This window comes from Gracilinanus agilis, chromosome 4 (assembly GCF_016433145.1).
Source record: "Gracilinanus agilis isolate LMUSP501 chromosome 4, AgileGrace, whole genome shotgun sequence".
In the NCBI taxonomy this organism is placed as follows: domain Eukaryota; kingdom Metazoa; phylum Chordata; class Mammalia; order Didelphimorphia; family Didelphidae; genus Gracilinanus; species Gracilinanus agilis.
In genome coordinates, this window is record NC_058133.1 from 108,615,051 (window position 1) to 108,641,962 (window position 26,912).

Below are 26,912 nucleotides of genomic sequence, written 5' to 3' on the forward strand. Positions count from 1 at the left end.
TAATAACTTCCCTGGGATTTGGTTTCTTTGTATGTAAGATGATGAGAGTTGTGGGAGAGGGAAGCTGGGCTAGTTAGCTCTCTAAGGCCCTTTCTGAATGGAAGAGTTCCTGTCCTGTGGAAGAAGGGGAATAAGGTAGAGGACTGTTGGAGCTTTTGGACTTCCTCATTTCTAACAATTAGGGACTTTCCTGCCTTCTCTCTACTATATCACTGTTTAAAAACCCTGCGAGTTAAAAACTTCATGAATGAGGCTTATCTCTGACTCTTATCCAAATGTTTCCCTTTCATAAACCATCCAAAAGCTCTGGTTTTCTTCACAGATCCCTCATTAAGACCCAGACTTTCTCTCTTTCCACCCCACAGCTGTCTCTTAACACACAGGACAGATAGGGCCAATTGGGGTCCAGAACATATACTGCCTGCCCCATTTCCAACCCCTGACCGTGCTCTCACACACACATATCTCCTTACCCATGGATGCTCCCTCAGAAGGTCAAGGCTCTTCCCAAGCATCCGCTTCCTTTTTCCCTGATTTCCACCATCCCGTTGGAGGCTATAGCCAGATCAGTCTAGGCTAGTATCCACTAGAAACCGTTTGGCCTAAATGAATCCCAGAATGAGTCTTCATTCCCAGAATCCACACCATCAGCCAAGGCAAGGGGCCCAGATGTACTGGGATGCAAAAGGAAAGTATTTCTGAGATTAAACATCTGCAGTAGGGCAAGCCGGAGTGCTCTGTGGTTTGAGAACTAAACCTAGGGATGGGAGGTCCAGAATTCAAATCTGATCTCAGCCACTTCCCAGCTATGTGATCCTGGGCAAGTCACTTAACCCTCATTGCCTAGCTCTTACCACTTTTTCTGCCTTGGGAACAATACACTGTATTGATTCTAAGCTGGAAGGTAAGGGTTTTAAAAAAAAGCCAATGACTGCCCATCAAAAATTAGGATGATAATAATAATAATAATAATAATAATACCTTCCTTACAGGATTGTGGTGCAGATCAAATAAGATAATATTTATCAAAAGTCAGTAGCATAGTGCCTGGTACATGGTAAGTGCTACATAAATGTTGATTCCCTTCCCTTATATTTTGTTCTCTCAGTTCAGGAAATTCAGTTAACTTCTAAGGGCCCATCTCCTCATCTGGAAAGTAAGAAGGGTAGACTAGATGATGGCAAAGATCATTCCTTGGGGACATGCTCCCCTGTAGTCTCCTCATCTAACCTCTGTTGCCATTTGGGAGGTCGGTTTTTTACTTCCAAGTAGATTTGCTTCTCTGCTTTACTTAGATTCTAAGGCTGCTCAAATGGGTACATCCTGGGCCTCTTTGAGCACATGGCTATTCCCAAACTCATGGACTTGATAGTTGCTGCAATCAGGTTGTTCCCTTGACTTATTCTTTTTTAAACCATACCTTCCATCTTAGAATCAATACTAAGTATTGGTTCAAAGGCAGAAGAGCAGAAAGGCTAGGCAATTGGGGTTAAATGGCTTGCCCAAAGTCAAACAGCTAGGAAGTGTCTGAGATCACATTTGAATCCAGGACCTCCCATCTCTAGGCCTGGCTCTCAATCCACGGAGCCCCCTTACTTATAAGCTTTGGTTTATTCTTAATTTCACAACCCTAAGAGAGTGCTCAGCATAATTAGGTGGAAGGGCCAAGCAGAGACAAAGATCTGTAATCTATCAATCAATAAGTAGGCAGATGGGAATCATGAGGTCTGTGTTATAGCCTCTACTCTGCCCAAGACCTAAATCCCTGCCTCTCTAGGACCCAGTTTCCTCATCTATAAAATGAGAAGATTGGATACAGTGACGTTTAAGGTCTTCTCCAAGAAGAAAGCAGATACTTGAGAGAACCGAATAGTTCACACTGATTTCCTCTGTGTTCTGGGAAGTTTTGGAGGCTTCCCTATTGCCCTTTTCAACCCCCACAAGTTTTTTTTCAACTAGTTATGACTAAAAAGATCAGAAATAATTGAGCTTCACTTTGACTCTTGTTCACATATTTCTCTTTTGTAAACAACCCCAGATTTCTGGTTTCTGCCAAAGGCACCCCAAACAAGGCACAATTCCCCTCTGCTTACCCCATGATAGGGCCTGTATTATTAGTAACCTGACAGTGACAGAGCCAAGAAATTAAACTTTGTTTTTCTTTCTTTTTTCCTCTCAAAGTTCACATTTGAGTTGTATCTTCTTCCCTTACTTAAGAATACTCACTTGAAGTCTCTCTTTGTCTTTTTTTTTTTAATCCTTATCTTCTGTCTTAGTATCAGTTTTAAGACAGAAGAGCAACAAGGACTAGGTAGTTGGAGTTAACTTGCCAGGGTCACATAGTCAAGAAATGTCTAAGGTCAAATTTGAACTCAGGTCCTCCTGACTCCAGGCCTGGTGCTTTATCCACTGTACTTCCTCGATGCCCTTTTTCATGGTCTTTTCTAAAAATTCTCTTCCATCTAACCTGGGACACAGGATACAGTTATAGATAGGTCCTGAAGGATGTCAGCTAAGAATTGAGGCTAATGTTGACTTTTGTTCTGGAGAATTGTCCTGTAAGAGGACCACTTGTGACTCTCTTTCTGAGGTGGCCCTAAGGATAACCCTGAGCCAGGAAGACTGGGAAAATGGCCTTCAGACCAAACCTTTCCCAACTAACTGACTGGTGGACACTACCTGTGTAGCTTTGAGTAAGTCTCTCTTTGAGACTCAGTTCTTCATTTGTAAAATGGTGGACCTGGACTAGATCAGTCAGTACATAAATGCTTATTACGTGCCAAGCACTGTTCTGGGAATGCAAAGAAAGGCATAAGACAATCCCTGTCTTTTGGGAACTTACAATCTAATGGAAACGGTCAGCTCACAAAAGGGAGGTGGGCAAAGAAGGTGCCTAGGGGAGGGGGTGATGGAGTCCCGAGGTGAATCACCTATGGGAAATGAAGAGTTGTTTGGCCTTGGGGCTTGCCTTAGAGAGGACCTAGAAGGAGCTCTCTGCCCACTGCTATGCAATTAGAGGTGACCTCAGAGGCTCCTACTAGCCTGTGACTCAAAATTTGGCACCTTCCCCTCTGGACTGAGCTGGCCAGACTGGAGGCTTCTCAGCTCCTGTGCTCCCTGGTGGCCATCCAGAGTACAACAGAGTGGCTGAGATGATCAAATGAGACGCTATTTATAAAAACTGCTTAGCAGTGCCTGGCACATAGTAGGTGCTGGATGAATGCGCATTCCTTTCTCTTCAATTTCTCTACCTCTGTGAATCAGAGCAGGTCACTTAAGCTCTGAGGGACTATTTCCTCATCTGTAAAGTGAGAGGGGTCACTAGATGAGGACAGAGGGCCCTTCTCCCACAAAAGGAAGCTGAAAAGGAAGAAAGCTGTGGCCAAGAAGGTTATTAGGAACTCTATGCCTCAGAAAGGAGAATAAGAATACTAAGGGTGTGTGAGCTAAGAGAGGAGAAGGAGGAGAGATGAGTAAGGAGAATAAGGACAAAGAACTCCAAATGTCAGCTGACTCAGGCTCAGTCTGGTGCAAACCTGAATATGAAATGATTTTTTTTAACCATCAACGTCTTTGAAAGGAAGTCACTTGATACATTCAAAATAGCACTAACTCCAAAGTCAAAAGATTTGGGTTCAAATCCTGCCCCTGACTAATGTTTGACCTACCTAGGCATCAGCTGCCTCATCTATACAGTGAGGGCTGTAGCACTAAATGGTTTCTGGGATTCCTTTCTCCTAGATCCATAATCTCCTGATTCTAATCCAGAAGTTCAAAGTAGAGTTAATTTTCTAGGAAGATCTTTTTGTGGGAGGGAGAGAGACCTATGATCCCTTGGTGTCTCCCCGTAGCAATGAAGATGGGTTCATGCTCTGCCACTTAGAGTGTTTGGGTGTTATTTGGGGCATTCAGAGGCTCACTGTCTAGGCAGGATCATTCAGCCAGATTGAATCAGAAGCAGGACTTCTCTTTCTACCACTTGGGCTGCCTGTGGTCCTAGGACTACAGAGTTAGAGCTGAAAGAGATCTTCCTGGTACCCTCCTCATTTTACAGAGGAGGGAACTGATACCCAGAGAATTAGAGTTGCCCACAGCTATGTGAGTAGTGTAGGTGGCAGAACTGAGACTCTAACCTTGACTTTCTTACTCCAAATCTAGCATTCTTTCTCCTGTGCCACAGACTTTGCCCTTCCTACTTTCCTGTCAACAGGTGAGATCCAGAACCCCAGCTGGGCCTCCTTCCCTCTCTTCTTCCTTCTCTATGTTATTGACTCTTTGGGGGAAGTCAGAGGGAAGTTCTGGTCTTAAAGGTAAGGGGAGTCTGTGGATTTCAATACTGGATAGCTTCCAAGTAGAATAGGAGTGGGAGAAAGGTTTCTATTAGTAAGATGAATGCCTGGGGAACTGCCTCTTGCCTTCCCTTCTTGTCCTGTCATAATGGAGCAACAAGTTAGATAAGTTCAGAGTAGTAAGGGGAAAGGAATTCCTCAGTACATCCATTTAGGAGTTCCTTAGTTGCATCTAGCCTTAAACATGGCCTCTGGGGTCTAGGAATCTGAATATTGAACTATTTAGGAATGTTGCCTACATCTGGTTGCTGGGGAAAATTGCTTTGCTCAGGAGAGTTCCCTGAGTCAGCATAAAGCTATCAAACCTCCTAACGGGAGCTCTAAGATGTGTCTACCACAGCTGGGGAAAAACCTTTGCTCATTGGCAAAAATCTCATCTTACATTCAAGTTTGCCCCAGTCTGAACCAGAGCCAAGTGAGTTCTTTTAACTTATTCCCTGAATTCATCTCTTCTCTCTCTCCCCTCTTTAGCTCAAACCTTCTTAGGGCCTCTATCCTCCTTCCTAAGGCATAAAGTTCTGAGCAAAAAAAGGGAGAAGCAACAGATTATGCTGTCTCATTAGCCTGGATGCTTGATTTCTTCTCTGGGCCAGGGCTTATTTCCATGACCATTCAGTGTAAGGATACTCTGCTTCCCTGGGGGACCAGCTCAAGAACATGGGAGGTTCTTGATATCCCTGCCTACTCTGGTGGGAGGGGAGGAAGGGATGACACCCAGTCACTGATGGATGTCTTCTTCTGCAGCTGAGCTCTCTCCAGGCAGTCCAGCTAGAACGGCAGCAGGAGGCAGTGAGGCCCAGAGGAACAGGGAGCTGGGATCAGGGCCCAGCGCCCAGGATGGCTGTGGGGCCACTTCTCTGGATCCACGCGGCTTTCATCCTCTGGCTCTGCAGCTTCGTTGGGGCCATTGAGGTTCCCCTGGATCGTGAGTCCTGATCTTTCCTATTCTCTTCTGATGATTTTGGTTTGTGTGCATAGGGGCAAGAGGAGCATGGAAGACTTAAGAGAAAAGGGAAGGAAAGAGGGTTTGGGGAGGAAGAAGACTAGTAGTTACAGGGAAGTTGGTACATGAATTGGTTCTCCCTTAGACTAGTTATGTGTTAGCCTGCTATCAGAAAAATTATGACATAACAGAAGCCACTAAAATGTGGCATCCCAGACGCTGTGGATGAGTGTATATAGACCATTGGCCCTTCAGGAAGCCATCAATAAGGACAATCCTAGGAGAAAGTGCCTAGAGGCTTGAGTCAGCTCCTAGTTTACCCTTCACAATCCTATATGTGTTCTTGGCTAACCTATAAAATGGAATTTTCTGGCGACACAGTACATTTGGTTAACTCCCTCATATCATCTCACTGTGCTCTGGGGAAAATGGGCACCTTCCCAGTGACTGAGCTCATTCAACCCCAGACACAAAGGATCTGGGCCGCTTGTATACCAGGTATCTGTAGGGAGCCGGGAGGGTGGGGCATGGGGAACTGGGGAGAAGTTTGTCCTTGGCCAAGCATCTGCCACCAGATGGGGCATTACAGTAGAGCCAAGTTATGATACTGACATTAGGAGAACAAGAATGAGCTTCCTTCCTAGTAACTCTGTGCTAGCCATAGAAATGGCCCATGCCTTGCTGTATCCTCAGAAGGTAGAATTTTCTCCATGGAGGAACCAAACCAATGTTTATAATAGCAAGGGGTTTATTTGGCAGTTATTCAATGAAAACCCTTACAGCTCTCTTCCCACAGTTGCCCATGGTTGATAGTTCAAATGGTAACAGAATGGAAACACTGCCCTTATGGGACATATTGCCCCATATTGCCCAGCCCCACAATATGTAGGATTAAGTATTTTACACCATATACCCAGACTGGCCTTAGCTATTGAGCTGCTTCCACTGTCAGATGCCAGGCATTAATTGTGTGTGTTTTGTTGTTTTGTGGGATGTGTGTATGCAGGGTGTGGGGGGATCAAGTCATGGTGAAACCTCCATCAGGGTCCCTTCTAGCTCTTCAATGCCAGGATTTTCAGCCCTTTTGCCCAAAGGTCTACAACCATCACAAGATGGTAAGACAATATTTAAAATGTCAACCTTTCCTTCTCTACCTGCAGCTGCCTGTAAAGAAAGGACATCAGGCAGAAAAAAGATTTACTCATGGGTCAGGAAGTAAACCAGCTGTCGGAATGATTCCTTGGTGTCCCTGGCCCACCTAACTTTTTTTCTTTTCTGCTCTTTACTAGATAAGAGTTAAGGTGGGCATGGGGGTAGGGGAACGTGTAGTCCCTTTGGGATTTGCCACTGCCTAACCTTGGGAGAGATGTCTTTTTCTTTCCCCTAAATGCATTAAAATCAGAGGTTGAGCTTTTCAAAAGGAGTTTATTAGCAATGAAGAGAAAGAAGTAAATTTTACATATTATAAATATCTTCTGCTTTGTTCATCAATCACCAAACATTTATTAGGCACCTTCTATGAACCGGGTACTGATGAAACAAAGGTAAAAATGAAATAAATTGAACAACCTAAGCATATTCCTAAGAAATCTTTAATCTAGTCGTAAGTGGCCCATGCAATTTCCTGGGCTGTCAAGCTCTAGGTCTGACTTCTCTGCATGATGTCTCAGAGAAGCCCATATTCTTATTCCCTTCCTGACTTTTCCTCAGCTCAATTCCTAGTTTGTTCCAGCTATCATCATCATCTTCTTCTGCTTCATCACTATCATCAGCACCATCTTTTTCCCTTCTGGCCCTTTCCACTAATTTCCAGGATCAACTTCCCCATGTATCAATGGTTAGCTCTATTAATAACTCAGCCATTAGTTGGATAGGGATCTTTTCCTCAAATTCCCAGCCTCAGAGACCCCATTTAAGGGATGGGGTCTGCTTGGTGAAAGACTATTTGTGATTCTAGGAAAGTCCTAGAGTCTGGAATTATTCTTTTTAAACCCTTACCCTCTCTTTTAGAATCAATACTGTGTATTGGTTCTAAGGCAAAAGAGCAATAAGGGTTAGGCAATGGGGGTTAAGTGACTTGCTCAGGATCACATATCTAGGAAGTATTTGAGGTCTGATCCCATCTCTGGGCCTGGCTCTCAATCCACTGAGCCACCTAGCTGTACCCCACCACCACCACCACCACCCCTGAATTATTTTTCTTGTCTATACTTGTGACCTCCCTGGTTTAGAGTTAGGCGTCTAGATGTTACAGTAGACTTGGAATTTGTTCAAGTCCCGCCACAGACACATATAAAGCAGAATGTCCTTGGGCAACTCACTTAACCTATGCCCTTTAGTTTCCTCATCTGTAAAAACAGAGATAATAATGTCCTCTACTTCACTGGGTTGTGTTGGAGATCAGATGAGATCATATCTAAATCCTTAAAATTCTATATACATGTGATCTTTTATTATTATTATTATTATTATTATTATGTAATCTCTGGTGAGATAAATTCTACCATTGTGGATAGACAACTACTGTATGGCAACTTATCTTGGAGAATTGTCCGTAGATTAAGTGATTTATTAAGGGTCACACAGCCAGTGTGTATCAAGAATGGTACTTGAACTCAGGTCCTCCAAATCCTGAGTCTGGCTCTCAAATGCCACTATGCCTTCTTAAAATAATAATAGCTGACATTTCTGTAATGCTTTATATACCCCATTGACTAATCCTCACAAGAACCCTGTGATGTAAGTACAAGACTACCAATTAGATCCATATTTTACAGATTGGAAAACTGAGGCTTATAAATGTTAAGTGAGGCTAAAGGACTTGCCTATGATCATATAATTAATAACAAAGTCCTGGTGTCATTGATCCTCTTTGAAAATGAAGGACAAACAAAAATGTATCTGAGATTAGATTTGAACTCAAGTTCAGTACTGTCCACTAAAGCCCAATGGCTCTTTCTAGGTGGATGAGGTCCCTGCTTCCCCCAGCCTGGCAGCTCTAATAAGGGGTGAGTTAGTAATAGGGACAGAAAGTGTGAACACTGCTGGCTCAAGGAGAGCTTCTCATTAACAGGCCTAGGCAGACGGTCTAATAAGGCGCTCGATGAGGCCATGTCCCTGGGGGGGCAAAGGAAATTAGGTTATCAAGAAAGTGGGGGAGGCTCATTTCTCTTAGGCACCTTCCCCTCCCCCTCCCCTGCCACTGCCTTCCCTGGGGCCTGCGGGGACAGAGCTTCTACAAGGTAAGCCTATAAATAAATTGCTCCAGTATCTGCTAAAACAGCTGGATCTGTGAAGAGGCGCAGAGCGTGCGTGCAAGCATCGAGCATCAGTACAGGCAGCTGATCCCACCCAGGGCAATCTCCTAGTAGCACCTTTCTGACAAAGAACTCCAGGCTCCTCCTCAGGGATCTCCTCTAGACACAAGACATAAGGCTGAAGGCGCTTCCAAGGTCATCTCATCAAGCAGTTCTTCCCTCACAGGGGGAAGATTTCAGGTGCTCTGAATTTAGATGGGGAAAAAAAGGCATCTTTATTTGGGGTTTCCTTTGTCATCCCATGGATCTTATTATATATGTTCAAAAACATTATTCTGAGAAGGGGCCATGCCACAAACGGAGGCCCAGAAAGTTCTGAATGGCTTGTCTAAGATCAAATAAACCAGTGGCAGGGTTGTAGCTAGAACTCACATTTCCTTACTTCTGGTACAATTTTGTTCTATGTTACTTCACTTTGTGTAAAATATAACTAGGAAGCTTGGGACAGGGGGCAGGGGTGATGAGTCCCCCTCTCCCCCATGCCTCCTGACCATTTTATAAAGAAAAAAATGAAAGTCCAGAAAAAATAAATGGACCCTAGAGCAAATTAGTGAACAGTCAAGAGGAGCAGCACAGTTTGCTGGTCCTCCACCCAGTATTGCCCCTATCCTTTGGCTATCTTGCCTCCTACTGGTTTTACTTCAGACCTCCTGGTGGAGTCCTTGGCAAAGGGAGGCCTCTGGCCATGCCCCCCTCACCGGGTACCCTAAAGGCTGGCCTGGCCCAGTCTGTGCCCCAGTGCACAGAACCACAGCAAATGGCAGGCATGCAACATGGACAGTACATCCTCTAGAGAGGCCTTGGCCCATCGGCTACAGAGAGAGATACCTCCACACAAAGCAGGTTGGCAGCTGCAAAACCTCCTTGCAAGACAGTGGCAATATGAGCCCCTCAGATAAGACCCAGAGCCATTCTGGGAAGGGGCCTCTTCCTTTTTTTCCTCCTCCCGGACTCAGCATAACAGATGTCATCCTATGGTTAGCTGAGTCCATCCATTAGACACCCTGTGTGCCTGGAACACAATAGAATGTGCTCGGGATCCAGTGTCAGTGTTAACTTTTGATCTGCTGGCCTGCAGGAGCTTGGAGCAATTTGACCCCAAGGAGCTGGAGAGGTTACCCCTACCACAAGTTGGCCGTTCCTCTACTTGCTCGACAGGGAATATTTTTTCAGTGCCTTGATAGTGGCATTGCTTTGGCTCCTCATCTGACCCAAGAACCCAGAATTTTCCACAAGGCAAGCCTACTGTCCCAGGGCCACCACACAGATCCCTCATGGACACGTACAGTCTCCTGCTCCTGCTCCCTTGGGCCACTGAGTCAGCCCCCCAAACTCCTACCCTCTTACTCCCTCACCAGCCCCAAGCAGAACAGCAGGTCCTTTGCAGAAAGCCAAGAATGGCCTCTCCAGCCAGCGTGGGTCGCCAAGAAATGAGTCCAATGGCATCTTTCCCTGTTTCCTCCCCCTTCTCCCTCTGGGAGACTCCGCATTCTTCTCCTAGGTGCCCACAGAGAAGGTGGTCCAGGCAGGAGACTCACTTTGTGCCCTCATCCCCAGCCTCCACTGGGCAGCAGCCAAAGAGGCTATCGACAAGCCAACTCCTAACTCAGGGAAAGAAAAGAGACACTTGAAGAAAAAAAATCCCACATGGGCCTCCCTTGCATCTGTTCCCCACCCCACTCCCAGCCCAGTTGGAGGGCTTTTGCTCCCTTTTGGGAATCCCAAGGACAAATGCATTCTTCTCTTGACACAGCCATAAAGGAAGTCCATTGGCAGAACAGAGGGGCAGGTGGTCTGGCCTTAGAGTCTCCAAGTAACACACAGGAGCTTGGCTGTCTAAAACGTGAGAATTTGTTTATAATCTTCATCTCTAGTCCGGTAGACCTTCTCTGTCATGGATTAAGTGCAGGCCTTTCTTCAGGGTTCATTCAGCCCTGGTAATAAATTCCTTGATTATACTTCGGTGGTTCCAGATGTCATTACCCTATAGAGCACGTGGCTTCTTAACAAGCCCCCAGCCAGCTGTTCAACCCCCTGGCCCTGGATCTCTTGGTATTCTCTGCTGTCCCATGGAGGCTTGTGTAGAGAGTATAACCAGAATAATGAGTGCTTTTCCCATTTCTCTCCAGCCCCTCAGACCCCCCTGAGAAAGGCTGCCTGATACCCTGATTGGCTCCAGGAGAGGCAACAGGGAGCAATTGAAAAGATCGTTGGACAATTGTGCTTTAATTAGCCTTGTGACCTTGACAAAGCCCACTCAAGACTCTGGGCCTTGGCTTCTTCAGTTATAAGAAAAGGAGTCAGAAGGAGATGGTTTTTAAGGTCCCTTCCTACTTGGGTCTCTTATAAATATATAAAATAAAGGCTTGATGCTTAGCAGTGCCTTTGTTAAAGAAGATGCAGAAGGAAAGAGTTCCAGAGTTCCCAGACCTTGAAATCTCATTTCCTTGTGATACTTTAGTGAAAGAGGCTGTGCTATCTAGTGGCCAGAATCCTCCTGAACCATGGGGAAAAAAAAATGAATCTGCAGGCTTAAGACTGAGTCCCAAGTCAGAAATTAGTCATATGACTTTAGGCAAATATCTTCCCCTTTCCTGATCTCAGTTTTCTCATCTGTAAAATGAGAGAATTGGGCTTAAATCATCAGAGTTTAGATCCAGAAGGAATTTAGAGATCAAGTACAATCCTTTCTGACTTTTAACATTTTTGTGATTATTTAAGAGTGAGAACTAGATCAGCTTCCAGGCAGAAAACTAAGAAGAAATCTGATCTCTTTGTAGCTCGTATTTATATAGCACATTAGAGTTTACAAAGCCCTTTATAACTACCCTGTGAGATGAATGCTATTATTATTCCCATTTTATACAATGGGGAAACTGAGACTGCAAGTGGTTAAGTTACTTGTCCATGGTCACACAACTAGAAAGTGTCTGTGGCAAGATTTGAACTCAGATCTTCCCGATCGTAACTTGTACCCAATTGTACCACTGAACTGCCTATTATAAAAAGAATAGTATCACTTTGAGAGTAAAGAGTGCCCTGGGTAATCATCTGGAGGCCTGGACTCCTATCTCAGCTCCAGTTCTCTAGAAAATATTGCCATTTCCCACCCCCAACCCTTCACCCTCTTATATCTAGTTCTATTTGGCTCTTGACATTTCCCATAATACCTCTGGGCCACACTCCAGCACAAAGTCCACAATCTTTGTAGATTCTCCCTGAATGGTCTCTTTGGACCATTCCATAATGGTAGAGACTGAGAGGCAGGCAGGTGGATAAAACACAAAGTCTGAAGATAGTAGGTCCTAGGTTCAAATCTGGCCTTAGATACTTCCTAGCTGTGTGATCCTGGGTAAGTCACTTAACCCCAGTTGCCTAACCCTTACTAATATTCAGTGCCAATTCTAAGACAGAAGATAAGGGTTTAAAAATAAATAATGGTGGGGTCTTGCTCTCTCTCTGGAATCTTTACCTTTACCCCTCCAGGACCAGCCCTCAGCAAAATGTAAGAACTGGCAAGGTCTCTCTTCCGAGCCCCATCAAGTTCACCTTTTCTGCCCTATTTAAAGGGAAAATTCATGTTAAAAAAACCTTCTTATATAGTCATACTTCTTAGCTTTTAAATTCTGGTCCCTTCCACTCTTCCTCTCCTTACAAACTCATAAAATCTAAGAGTCGCTTTAGAGGACATCTGGCTAATGCATCCCAGGCAGGAATCCCTTCAAGCACATAGGGGAAGCACTGAGACAAGTAGAAAGATTGGTGGACCAGGTTCAAGTGGCATCTCCTCCTCATGGATGCTCCTTCCATCCCTGATGTTTTTTGATCCTATGAAAACCTTTGACAAGTAGCCTTGAAGCCCCTGTGTGATGACTTCCAGAGACAGAGAACTTAAGAACTCACAACCATTACATGTTCAAGCAATTCTCATTATTAGAAAAGCTCTCTCTTTTGATACATCTAGCTTGGCCTTATATTTGTTGACCTGGGTATCTCCTCTTGGGGTCCGTGACTTCCTGCTTCTCTTTCTTTTTTTGTCCCCGTGGATTCCTCCATCCCACATTTTCTGAGTTTCTGATAACTTTCTTTCCAATCAAACTGCGCCCCAGACTCACAGCAGAAATATCATGACAGCTGTCCCATATGCTGCAACAATCTTCTAGCTTCTACCATAAGGCCACTTAAAAAAACCAACAACAACAACAACAACAACTAAAAACCTTAGCAAACCATCACAACCTAAAATATATATATGAAAACTAAATAAGAATGTTATACTACATTCACCTATAGGGATGGCAGAAGGGATAAATATAAACATAATATCATTTCTCCCTAATTGCTGATTACTTCCAACATCCCAGGGGCAGCTAGGTGGTATAGTAGATAAGAGTGCTGGTCCTAGAGTCAGGAAGATCAGGGGCAGCTGGGTGGCTCAATGAATTGAGAGCCTGAGAGCCAGGTCTAGAGATGGGAGGTCCTAGGTTCAAATCTGACTTCAGACACTTCCTAGCTGTGTGACCATGGGCAAGTCACTCAGCCTCCATTGCCTAAAAAAAAGAAATGTTGAATTGGTGTTAGAAAGACTGGAATTCAGAATTGGCATCAGACACTTAAGTAGCTGTGTGACCCTGGGCAAAGCACTTAACTTTGTTTCCCTTCACCCTTTTTGCTTCAATTTCCAAATCTAGAAAATGAGCCATGAAGGGAATGACACAACACCTTTGCCAAGAAAACCCCAAATGGGGTCAGAAAGAATCAGACATTTGAAATGACTGAACATCTAACATACCAGATAATCAAGCAAAATGTATAAAGCAACATTCCCAAAGCTGACACAAAACTTAAAGGATCAGAGCCCTACTACAAAGAAGCTGCTGATCAGTTTTGGTTCCTATCTAGGTCCCTCCAACCAGAAATGAAATATCCATAAATGTATTCATTATAAAAAATGTTCACTTCACTACCACAATTCACCTGGTCCTTAGATGTTATTTAGGAAGACTGGTGGGAGGAAGAGAGTATTCTGGCTATTGAGAGAGAGGAAAAGGAAGATGTGGGAGAGCAAGTGGACCACTGAGATCCCAGTCCTTGTGGCTTCCATCTTCTCTTGGTGCTTCACCTTCAACCTGGTACCATCAGTCTTCCTGTGACATTGTTTGGCTTCCATGCTCTCTTCCACCTTTACACCATGGTATTATCCATTCTCTGGTCAGTTGATACAATCTTTGGAATATGAGTATCTATTTAGCTTCCACCTGTGTGGGAAGACTTTTGTTCTCTTTCCATCAAAGCTCCCTTGAAAATGTCTACTTCTCTTACCTTGTCAGACTCAGGAATTCTGATACCAAGGGACTTTCTACAGTTCTCCCTACTCCTAATAATGTGATATGGGTGGTCGCCTGAGTTGTAGTACTTCATATTACCCCCCCTTCCTTATGTATCCTCCCTGGTTCCCCCACTGAGCCTTGTGATGGAAAGGGGAAGAGGCCAGCCCTTTCCTGTCCTTCCTATCCCTGTCCCTGCATGCTGGGTTTGAGTAGAAATGTGAGACTTTATGATAACCATTGTTCTTCTTTTCTCCCCTCCCCACACAATGCTAACCCATCGGAACTAACAGCAAACATTCAAAATGAGCGTAAGTCCCACCTGCACTGTTGATCATGCTTAGTGCCTGCTGGGGGTGGGGGGAAGGAGGGGCCACCTCCATGGACAAGTGGCCTCTGGAACCCCAAAAGCATGCTACCCACTAAAAATACCATATGCTGGAAGCTCCTAGGAGATGCATCTACTTTCAGGGTTAGGTGGAGATACCTCCCAAGTTAGGGTCACTTGGACAAAGTCCCTGTGAAGGCTATGGAGGCGGGCAGTGAAACATAGACTTCACTTGAGGGGACAACAAGGGCCCTGCAGACAGTTGTAAATGGACCAGTTTCTTTCAGTGATAGAAGGGAAAAGGAAGAATATAATGTGACCACCTTGTTGTAGGGAAAGAAAGAAGACAAGAAAAGCAGAAAACAATTAGGATTTGAGTGAAGGCCCACATTGGTGTCTATGGGTGGTAAGGTATAGAGGTCACAAAGTAGTATGTAGATGTTCTAAAATCCAGGGGCCCAGAGAAGGAGTAACAGGCTTCACAGAAACAGTGGGTATCCCCTCTGGAAGTTCTCTGTGACACCTAAAGCAGCTCGGGCTTTGTCCTCAGCTAGGAGAGCAATTATCCCTTGGTAGCTATTTAAGAGAGACGGTGTTATATAGTAGAATGTGTCTTGGCTTTGGAGTCAGAGGACCTGGGTTCAAATCCTGCCTCTGTTAACCTGAATAAGTTTGGACAAATATCAGTCTCTCATCTGTTAAATTCAGGGTGCTGGACCAGAGGGCCTCCAAGTTTATTTCCAACTTCAAATTTGTGGTTGAATTCCATGATCTATAATTGGCTTTTTCTGCCAGCTTCTACCTACCCCCTAAATGGAGGCTCCAATGCCAGTATGGCCTCTTAAGTTTGCAAAGATCTGAGAGGCCTTATTCATTCTTAGAAGGGTATCTCCTAGGTCCTTGAATTCCCATCTTTAAAACTAAGGCTCTAGAGTGCATCACCAGACAACCCTGCCCACACACACACACCAATGCCTCTCTGAGTTCCTAAAGTTCCCACATTTTCCCTATTTCACCTGCCCCCCAACATATACACATAGGTGGTTAGAGATCCCACCACCATAGCTTATTCTTTCTTTTATGTGTACTGTTGCAGTATCTCAGCCCCCAACCATCACCAAGCAGTCAGTGAAAAATTATATCGTAGACCCTCGGGATAATATCATCATCGAGTGTGAAGCTAAGGGGAACCCTACCCCCAGGTAAGTTCTTGGGGAAAGACTGGGGGTGAGGAGAGTGGACAGAAGGGGCCTCAGAGGGGTTCAGCCTGAATAATGACCTCTGTTGCAAGGTATGGCCATCCTAGCCATCCTAGTGATGATGTGCATAGAATGCTAGACCTAGAAGATGGCTTAGAGATCATTTATTTAATCCATCCTTTCCATTTTACAGAAGAGGGAACAGAGATCTAAAGATCATGTTCCTGTGGTTACAGAGCAGGAGGGTTCATGTTAGAACACAGCATTTCTGACTTATGGGACACCCTTTTTTCTGTTTTATCAGGCTATTGTGTATTTGGCATCTAAAAGAGCTGGCTCTGCCACTCACTACTGTATGACCTTGGATGAGGCCCACCATGTCTCTGCATTTTCTCATCTGAAAAATGGCTTTTCATGCCTTCTTCAGAGGGGAATCGTTTGGATCACATAAAACCTGAAAAGTCTGTAAAGAGCCTCCTAAACCTTGAAACCCTATATTGGGATTGACTGTCACTTATTATCATTAGAGATATTCTATTACCTTCCAACAGTTGTTTTCATTTAATTGGCAAATGGTTCTTCCTCATATATAAATAAAGTCCCTTATAACTTGTTCTTTTTTTTGTCTCATCAAAGCAATTATAAGCAATTATAATGTAGATCTAGAGTTCAGAAGCAAAGTCAGGATCAAATATATATTTGTAAGGGAGAATGAGTAAGAAAAAAAAAAGAGGGCCAAAGATATATCTTTGCCTTAGATACTTCCTTGATGTGTGATCCTGGGCAAGTCATTTAACCCCTACTGCCTAGCTTTTACTGCTCTTCTGTCTTAGAAAGGATACTTAGTATTAATTCTAAGACAGAAGGTATGAGTTTTAAAAAAAGGCATTTATGAAGTGCCAACTCTGTGTAGGCATTAAATGCCTGATAAGTGCCTACTTTAAACCAAGTGTTGGCAATACAAAGAACAGCAAAAAAAAAAAATAAAAAACCTCACACACAAAAACCCCAGACCCCTGTTCTCCAGAAGCTCACAGCACAATGGGGGAGACACAGATTGCAAACAACTAAATACAAGCAAGCTATATACAGCATAAATTGGAGATACCCAGCAAAGAAAGGCACCAGAATTAAGGTGGTTAAGGGGGATCAGGAAAGTCTTCTTGAAGAAGATGGGTTTTAAGGTGGCACTTAAAGGAAGCCAGGGAATCCAGGAGGCAGAGAGAAAGAGAGAGTCCCAGGCATGGGAGACAGTCATGGAAAATGCCTTGAGTCAGGAGATGGAGTATTTTGTGCTGGGAATAGCAAGGCCAGTGTCACTGAGAAGACTGAAAAAGGTAGGAAGGGGCCAGGTAAGGAAGGAATTTCAAAACCAAACAGAAGATTTTATATTTGATCCTGGAGACCATAGGGAGCCAAGGGAGCTTATAAAATAAGGGGGAATTAAGAAGTAAGTGACCATAACTACACTTTAGGAAGATTCATTTAATAATTGAGTAGAGGATGGACTAGATTGGGGAAAAATTGGGGGCTGTGTTAATGTAATACAATACAATAGTTTAGGTGTGAATTTTCAAGGGCCTGGATCATCGTAGTGTGTATGTAAGAGATATAGCAAAGATAGAATCATTAGATCTTGGAAACTGCCTCAGTACTGGGGGGGAGGGGGGCACAAAAAATGAAGAGTGGAACAAGACAGGCCTGGTTGCAAGCCTGAGTGCCTGGCCTAGAGATGCGAAGCCATTGGTTCAAATCTGCCCTCAGCCACTTCCTAGCTGTGTGACCCTGGGCAAGTCATATAACTACCATTACCTAGCCCTTACTGCTCTTCTTCCTTGGAACCAATAGACAATATTGATTCCAAAATGGAAGGTAAGGGTTAAAAAAAATAGGAAAGCTAGGAATAGATGGTGGCTTGGGTTGTAGGGGTAGAGAAGATAGAGTTCAGTTTTGGACATGTTGATTTTAAAATGGTTATGGGATATTCAGTTCAACATGTTCAATAAGCATTTGGATATGTAAGTCTAGAGTTCAGGAGAAAGGTTAGGGTTGGATAAATAGACCAAAGAATAATCAGCAGAAAGATGACAGTTGAATCTATGGGATCTGAAATGATCACCATATTCTAGAGGGAGGAGATAAGAGGGCCCAGGAATAGGCCTTGTGGGATACCCATGGTTAATGGGCCTAGATGAAAATTCATCAAGAGACTGAGGAGTTGTCAAACAGGTGGGAGGAAAACAAGGAGACAACAGTGTCATGAAAACCGAAAGAAGGAGAATAGGATCAAAGAGAAGAAATTGTTGGATGGTGTCAAGAGCTAGAGAAAGATCTCAGCAAGTGGCTCAATTTTTTCAGTGAAATTTGAGGCAAGGTTCTCAGCTGAGAGATGGGGGAAGGAAGGGTCATGGGAAAGGCTTGAGGAAGGATGAAAGGTTTAGAAAACCAGTAGAGTGAGTGGTTAGAGAGGTGTGAAAAGGTTGTCCTGCTGCAGTAACAGCCAAGTTAAGTTTATATAATATAAATTTGTAACAAACCTGGTCATCATAGTTTCTAATTTTCTTAAGCATCCTTTAGCCTTACATAAGTAGGAAACATAGAGGGAAGAGATCATAGGATCATAGACGTTGAAGGAGAAAAAACCTTAGAAGTCATGTAGTCCAATCCTCTCATTCTACAAATGAGGAAATTCAAAAGGTTATGCTCAAGATCTAGGAGCTTAAGGTCTAATGGGAAAAACAACTTGCAAACAACTTTGTGCAAATAAAATATTTACAGTATAAATTGAAGATCATAAGGTAGTAAAGAGTAGAATTTGAGCACTTCTTCTGACTATCTCTAAAGGAATGTGGTGTTCTCTGGAATCAAAGAAAGAGAAGAAAATATGAAGTGTCTTGGGGTGGCTAAAGTTACCCAGGCTATGAAATAAACTGATATCAATCTAGAAGGAAATCTCAGCTGGTGAATTCCACCTTGTTTTGTTCAACATATTATTGGCAACTATAATCCACCAATAAATAAACATTTATTAAGTGCCTACTATGTGCCAAGCACTGTGCTGTGTGCTAGGAATATAAAAAGGAGGCAAAAGACAGTCCCTGCCCTTAAGGAGCTTATGATAATAGGAGTAATGATGGTAATAAGCCCAGAGTTCTAGCTTTGACACTGTCTGTGTGACACCTCAAGCAAATGACTTCGATTCTCATTTCCTTAGCCTACTTAGCCTTCATTTCCTCTTCTGTGAGTTAAACTAGATGGTCTCCACAGCCCCTTCCAAATCTGGCAGTCTGATTCTTTGGAGGCTCATTCAAAATCAGAAGGCTATTTGACAGGCTCAATGAATGTGTGGAAGATTCAGACAATGTTTCTCCAACAACCAGAGCAAAGAGGATTTAAACTCTCCTGGGGAGGGGGAGAGGCTGTAGAAGAGGGTGAAGAACTTCCAGCAGGAGTATTGGCAAAGGTGACCTTGGTTCTACCATTGATTGCATCTTTCAGTAGCCCTAATGCAAGGCAAGTGGCACTGTCTCATTGCCTCTTTGGGGCATGGATCCCTTTGTGTTTTTGTTTTTGTTTTTTTTGGTGATGTATTAATTTATTTAACTATCCATCCAATATTCAGCAAGGATCTACCATTCATGAAGCCTTTTGCTGTTAATCAAGAATCACTGATAAGCAACTGCTGTGGGCCAGGCACTGACAGAACAGGGATTCTTAATCTTTTTGGTGTCATAGACTCCTGTGGCAGCCTGGCAAAATTTATAGATCCCTTCTCAGAACAATGGTTTATTGATTGCTAATTAATAAGAATATGAAATATGAATAATCACATGTAATTAATTGTCATCCACATTGAAGTTAGTGAAAACAAAGATATACATTTTTTCCCCATTAGCAAGGTTCCTTGCTCTAGGGAGAGAGTAGACTGAGTAGCTTTGGAGCACTGAGAATGATGAAGGGATGGCCCATGTTCTCACTCTGAAGCCTTGGTTCCATCTCTATTCTTCTTTCACTCTCCCCCTCCTGCAGTTTCCAGTGGACACGAAATAGTCGGTTTTTCAACGTGGCCAAAGACCCCCGGGTGTCAATGCTTCGCCGGTCAGGGACACTGGTGATTGACTTTCGGAGTGGTGGGCGGCCTGAAGAGTATGAGGGAGAATACCAGTGCTTTGCCCGAAACAAATTTGGGACGGCCCTATCCAACAGGATCATCCTGCAAGTGTCAAGTAAGTTACTCGAGGGTAGCATCTGGCAGAGCTAAGGTTGGTGGTATCTATGTGGGCTTCTGGGCAGCTGTGGTTCCTTGGAAAAACCATGAATGTATGGTTTGGGGAGGGACATTCTGGCCATCCTCTACCTTGCTTTCCTAATTCATTATATAAGTGAATGTCTTAGCATCTTTGAGGTCATCCCATCCATTCTCCTGCCTTCAGGCAGGAGAGCCTTCCTTTCCAGCTATATACCATTCTGTTTGGGGGGTGGGAAGGGGGCAAGTGGGATGTTGAGAAGAGGTTTCAGAAGTCAGAAGAGAAACAGTTTGATACCCTTATCTGACGGAGAGTGGGTTTGAAGTGGAGAAGGGATAAGAGATGAACTTTAGAAGAATAGGAATTCAAAGTTAAGACCAGTTTCTTTCTGCCCTATCTCAATTGCTGCATCTTGCCCTCATTGCACCCCTCACTCTATCCTTCTCTTGCCTTCCCTATCCCCCCATATCATTGCTCTTCTTTCTTCCAGTTCTTATCCCTTTCACCTCTTCCTTTAACCTCTTCTCTCTCCCCCTCTCCCATCTTGTTCTCATCAGCCACCTTCTATTCCTCCACAGAGTCACCCTTGTGGCCCAAGGAAAACCTGGATCCTGTAGTGGTTCAAGAGGGAGCCCCCCTGACCCTCCAGTGCAACCCCCCTCCTGGGCTGCCATCTCCTGTCATCTTCTGGATGAGTAGCTGTAAGTCTCATTGCAAGGGGAAGAGGAAGTGGGGGAGGTAGTTATAGTAGGGTCTGGGGGACCCCATGATCCTCTAGGTGGGAAAATTCTCTCATAGGAAACAATGGCCAATGAAGAGGCCAGGGGGAGGCAGATTAATTCCAGTCATCACATTCAGTGCAGAATAGACATTCAATGTAAGACTTGATCATGCCCTATATAGTGTGGTAGAGATGGAAGTATTTACCCATTCTATGGAGGAATGGGGGGGGGTGGAACATGTTGTGGGCAGAGGAATTGGCATTATCATTCTGGGAGCTATTATGCCTCAGCTATTGGCTTGCTACAAAAAATGACTTATTTATTAACCCTTACTTCCTTCTCCATACTGAAGTAAGTATAATAAGGTACAGAGACTATATGGCTTTTAAAAAAATTAACAAGCCTTTAATTAAGCATTATTTTCTAGGCATTGTAGTAGGCACTGGGTATTTAAAAATGTTTTCCCTGCCATCAACCAACATATTCCATCAGAAGAGATGATATATGCACAGAGATGCTATCTTGAGAGGGAATGGGAAAACATCCTTGAAGACCTGCTTATACAAAAATGTTGGAAATGACACACTGTCAGAAGGTCACAAGTTTTGAGTTGTTTTTTCCAGGAGTAAAGATGCCTGGAGCTGTCTTCACTCTCTTTCTCTTATGATTCCCTTGTGACCAGTGACATTAATTGACTTAGAGGCAAAGTTTGTGGCTATGAACCAGAATTATTCTCTGTAGAATCAACAGGCCTGTGGAGGGATCCAACTTCACTACTATGGCATCATTAGCCTCATACATAGATGATGAAAAGGATAGACTGTCGTATTTGGAGTCAGGAAGACTCAAGTTCTACTCCTGCCTCAGATGCTGGTTGTATGTGAGCAAGCACAATTTTTCTCATCCTCAGTTTCCTCATCTATAAAATGAAAATAATAATAGCACCTCCCTCGCAGGGTTGCTGTGAGGATCAAATGAGATAACTTTAAAGCACCAATGAAATGCTAGTTATTATTATTATTTTATTAATTGAGAATGCAATACTTTGAAAGAAGTACTGAAAAATTAGGAGAATGTCCATATTTATGAAGTCTTAAAAGTATATTCTTCTAAGCACTTTCTGATTCTGAAATCCTATCATCAATTTAGTTCAACAAGATCCTACCCTTGGTCCAGGAAACCATAATCCTCTTGAGATCATGGCTCAGCAGCTGCCTAGAGATGGAGAGAACCTATGCTAAATGCCTTCTAACCTCATGCTTTCTTATTTTAGCCATGGAACCCATCAACCAGGACAAGCGTGTCTCCCAAGGCCAGAATGGAGATCTGTACTTCTCTAATGTGATGCTTCAGGACGCAAAGACTGACTACAGCTGTAATGCCCGCTTCCACTTCACCCACACCATCCAGCAGAAAAATCCATTCATACTCAAGGTCCTCACCAGTAAGTGTGGCTCAGGGTCCAGGGCAGAGACTTGAGTAGGTGGGGGAAGGAAGAATGCAGTTCCAATCAGGCCATATGGAGTTCCCTGGTCCCCATGGTTCTTTTTAGTGCGTCTTCCTAGAGACTTCCCATATTCGGCCATTCCTAGAACTGCTTTATCTGCCCAGAGAGCAGCAAATCCTGACTCAAAGCTGAAGTTGAGCTTTAACCTTCTCTTAAGTTGTCACCTAGCATCACCAACATAAGCTTGATGTCTAGCCAAAAACTGATCCAGCCAATTTTTGATGATCAGAAGTCCTTTTTAATTTGTTTTGGGATTGCATCATACTTCTCCCTATCACTGCCACCACCATTATAGTTTTTTTCTACCCAGTTCTTCTTCCTTAATCTAAAACACTCTGCATTCCCTAAGGGAAGGCAGCCTAGAGACATATGCTGAATGACAAGGAAAAGTTAGTCTAGTATTAAAACTTTGCCACAGTGGATCTTCTCTACCCACCCATCCAAGACTGGATTTCCTGAGCTCTCCTTGGGAGCATCCCCAGAGCAGATTGGAAATAATCTATTCTATGACTAAACACTGAATAGAAAGAGCCTGGGAGAGTCAGAGAAGAAGGCAGGGGGAGAAGGAGGAATAACTTCTACAGGTTTATAGAAGAGTAATGCTAATTGTCTCTGCTTCCTTGAGTCAAGGTGATTGCTTGTGAGGCTGCCACAAGAGGAGGTGGATGAGAGACTGTCTACTAAGCCACTCCCCTGACTAGGCTTGGAGGACTCACAGTTTGGGGCTCTTTTTTCTTTCTCTTCATCTGTTTCTTACCTGGAAACAAACAAACAAACAAAAAAGTGTACTGGGTATCTCTGCCTTTAGTGAGAAGTCAGGATTGATGGCTTCCTTGTTCTGAGCTCATCTGACTCTTTCTGCCCCTCCTGTCACCTACTGAGTTCCTATTCTTCTCCTCTCAGTCCGTGCTCTTCTCTGTCTTCTTTATTCTAACCCTTAATCTTCCCTTTCTATCTGTTCTCCTCCCTCACTGTCTACAACCTGGTCCTACTTCCATTTCTCATCTCCTTCCTTCCCTCTCTTTCTCTCAGTCTTCTTTTTTTATCCCTGCCCACAAGCTGTGTGGCTCGGTGATGTAGGCAATCATGCCATTCTGAAAATCCACAGGCATGTTACTGTACATACTATGTGTCCCTGGGGAGAGCTAAGTGGGTAGTAGTAGGAGTCAAGTAAAATTTCAGTGGAGGCTTGTTAAAACAACCACAGCATGTTGGGAAATTACCCTTGAACTGGAGGGTCCTTGGGGTTGCCATGATCTAAGAACAGTTTTGCAGTGATTCTCTGGGTTCATTTCCCAGCCTCAGTTCTCCATTCCCTACACGATCTTCCCTCCCCAGTTTCCCCCTCCTTCTGCCAAGTTCAGGAAGAAGCCTCTCCCCAGAGAAGAAATCTGGGTTGTCCAAAATGCCTCCAGAGCCTATGCCAGGGCAAGCCTCCGCCAACTGGCAGAACCAAGGAGGACAATGCAATATGCTTAGGACAAGTTGGCTCCAGGAAGGTAGGGATCAGCCTGGCAGCCATGGGATAATATAGGTAAATATAGTTTGAGTCACTTCAGTCAACTTCACTCCTGTCTGCTGGGTGTAATAGAAGATAAAAGCCTTGGTTTTATTACCTGAAAAGAAAACTGTGTGATGGGTTAAATGCATTCAATTAAGAATATTAAGTCCTTTTTCTTTTGACTTTTAAAACTTCATTTATCAGCCAAATGGTCCAGAGATAGTGGGAGGGAGCCCTCCTGCCTAGAGGAAAAGGAATGGGGAATGACCTCAGTGGTGCTAAGAAATCTCCCCAGCAAATGAAGTTAAGAAGGCAAAAGAAGGAGTGGAGAAGAATACAAAATGCAATCAGGAACAGGTGATTTAGCCATTCCTCAGTAAAATTTAGCTGCTAAAGAAGAAACTTGCCTTAGAACAGAATATTCTCCAGTTCAAGGGTAATTTCCCAACATGCTGTGGTTGTTTTAACAAGCCTCCACTGAAATTTTACTTGACTCCTACTACTACCCACTTAGCTCTCCCCAGGGACACATAGTATGTACAGTAACGTGCCTGTGGATTTTCAGAATGGCATGATTGCCTACATCACTGAGCCACACAGCTTGTGGGCAGGGATAAAAAAAGAAGACTGAGAGAAAGAGAGGGAAGGAAGGAGATGAGAAATGGAAGTAGGACCAGGTTGTAGACAGTGAGGGAGGAGAACAGATAGAAAGGGAAGATTAAAGGTTAGAATAAAGAAGACAGAATATGTCTGTCCCACATAAGAGGGCATTGGAATTTCCTCCTTCCTGCTCTGGCTAGCTTCCTGGAGTGTTCTTGGGGACCGGTTTGGGTACCATTATCCAGACCAGTGATGGGCAAAGTTTTTAAAGAGGGGGCCAAAGGAAAGGAAATGCTCATCTGTCAGTCTGTTTCTAAGGCAACTCTTTTGAAGTTTCATTGTATTGTATCCTACTCATTGTATTCGTCAGATTAGGAATAATGTGGATAGAACATTTCAGAGGGCCGCATCTGGCCCACAGGATGTAGTTGTACATCATTGATCCAGACCATCACTGTTGTCTGTTTTGGATTTGAAAATTAAGAATTTTTGAAGGAACAGAATTTTCTCAGCCCTTTAGAACAAAGGCTGAGGGGTATGGGATTGGCAAGGTAGAAGGGAAGAGCTCAAAGGGACCATTTCAACCCACAGGCTCAGAGATTTGTATTTGTAGAGAGAGCCTCTCATCTCAGCCAATATTTGATTACCTGCAGCAGTAGAAAGGAGAAAGGGCACAGTTAGTCCAAACACATTTTTTTTTACTTTGGAATGTCAGAAACTTGAAAATCAACTTTCTCATGCAGATCCACGCAGGCTTGTTCTTGGTCCAGCCCCATTCAGCTGAGAGACACATTACTGCTATCTGATTTTCTAGCAAGGACACCCTCATAAACTTCTGGTCTCTTGCATGTGTTTCAGGGATTGTAGGAGCAGAGCAATGGATGTTGATCCCTATTTTCTCCCTGAGAAATGGATGTGGATGTCCTAAAATGGAGTCCTAAAAATAGGGAAGTGTTCGGTGACCAGGAGTGAGGGCTTCTGGAGATTGTCCCTCCTGGACCTTAGACATGCAGCCATCCTGGCTCAGCTCCCACTACACCATACACTTGGCAAACCTTTAAGTGTTTTATGAATGCTTCTACAATTGTCATTGTCATTATTATTATTATCTTAAAAGGAAGATAGTCTAAGTTTTTTGACTTGAAAATAGTCTAATAATAGTAATAACAATGTTCGTGGAGCACTTTTCAGTAACAAACCACACACCCTTGACTCTTCTACATTCCCCGCTTCTGGTGTGAATTAGGCAATGTCACTGCTAGACTGGAAGCCAAAGGAGGACAGGGACTTCGACCTACCTAAGCTTTGTTATCTGTGGCCCACAGAGTCTAGCCTCATGCTCTGCACATGGCAGATCTTAATAAGTACCTGTTGGATGAGTTTTTTTTTTCAATTTTTTTTTTAACCCTTGTACTTCGGTGTATTGTCTCATAGGTGGAAGAGTGGTAAGGGTGGGCAATGGGGGTCAAGTGACTTGCCCAGGGTCCCACAGCTGGGAAGTGGCTGAGGCCGGGTTTGAACCTAGGACCTCCCGTCTCTAGGCCTGACTCTCACTCCACTGAGCTACCCAGCTGCCCCCTGGATGAGTTTTTGAAAGAACTTAAAGCTCAGAGAAATTGATCTGAGTTTCCACTATTAAGCTTCAGGAATTGGGTAGGTAGGTGGCATAGTAGATAGGGAACCAAAACTGGAATCAAGAGGACCTGGTTTCAAGTCTGACCTCAGATACTTCCTAGCTGTGTGACCCTGAGCAAGTCCCTTAACTCCTTTTGCCTAGCCCTTGCACCTCTGTCTTAGACTTGATGCTATATACTGGTATAACCTATATCAGACTATTTACCACCTTATGGGAAGGTGGGGTCTAAATCCTAAAATGTCAGAAAACAGTTATCAAAAATTGTTTATACATGTAACTGAAAAAAAAAATTTTTTAAAGAATTGATACTAAGATGGAAAAAGTAAGGGGTTTAAAAAGGCAGGGGAGGAGGCATCTAAGTGGCTCAGGGGATTGAGAGCCAGGCCTAGAGACTTGAGATCCTGGATTCAAATTTGATCTCGGATACTTCCTAGCTGGGTAGCCCTGGGCAAGTCACTTGACCCCCATTTCTTAGCCCTTATCACTTGTCTGCCCTGGAATCAATATACAGTACTGACTCTAAGACAGAAGGTAAGGATTAAGAAAAAAAAAGCTTCAGGAACTTCTTCCAGGGCAGACTAATTAATACAGGTTGAATACTTTATTACAAATCTCATTTAATAGAATAACTTCATATAGTGAAAAGCTTCCAAAGCCCTAATGCCCTTGCCCATATATGTCTTTCTTTCTTTCTTCCTCTTTTCTTTACTTCCTTCCTTCCTTTCTTTGCTTCCTTTCCTCCCTTCCTTTCCTTCCTTCCTTCCTTCCTTCCTTCCTTCCTAACCCTTATCTTTTATCTTAGAATCAATACTATGTTTTAAGGCAGAAGAACAGTAAGAACTAGGCAATGAAGTGACTTGCCCAGGGTCACATAACTTGGCGTTGTCTGCGGCCAGATTTGAACCTAGAACTTCCCCTCTCTAGGCCTGACTCCCAATCAATCCACAGAGCCACTTAGCTGGCCCCTGCTCATATATTTCTGAAGTGTATTTTCATACAACAAAATCACAGGATAATGAAAGAGTAGAGACATTCCTATTAAAGTTAGTTGTAATGGGATTTTGATCTCAATTCAAATATGCAAATCTTCTGGCACACCTCTCTGCCCCTTCTGGCCCAAGACTGTGTTCCTGGATTCTCAGGGATGGGGATTTGGCTAGTCTGTGTCCCCTCCCCCTCTCCAGCTCCCCTGGCTACTGTCGAAATGTGAAGCCAGTATCCAAGGCAGAGTTAGTG

The 26,912-nt window shown here is 43.7% G+C and overlaps 1 protein-coding gene across 1 annotated transcript in view; it reads left to right on the forward strand.

Annotated features, from left to right (window-relative positions):
• Window positions 1-26,912, forward strand: part of NFASC (neurofascin) — a 248,354-nt gene that overhangs the window by 138,384 nt on the left and 83,058 nt on the right. The window contains exons 4-9 of the mRNA XM_044674931.1: window positions 5,094-5,274; window positions 14,230-14,247; window positions 15,361-15,466; window positions 19,493-19,689; window positions 20,289-20,411; window positions 21,706-21,876. Coding sequence (XP_044530866.1) covers window positions 5,094-5,274; window positions 14,230-14,247; window positions 15,361-15,466; window positions 19,493-19,689; window positions 20,289-20,411; window positions 21,706-21,876 — 796 coding nt within the window. The remainder of the gene's footprint in view (window positions 1-5,093; window positions 5,275-14,229; window positions 14,248-15,360; window positions 15,467-19,492; window positions 19,690-20,288; window positions 20,412-21,705; window positions 21,877-26,912) is intronic.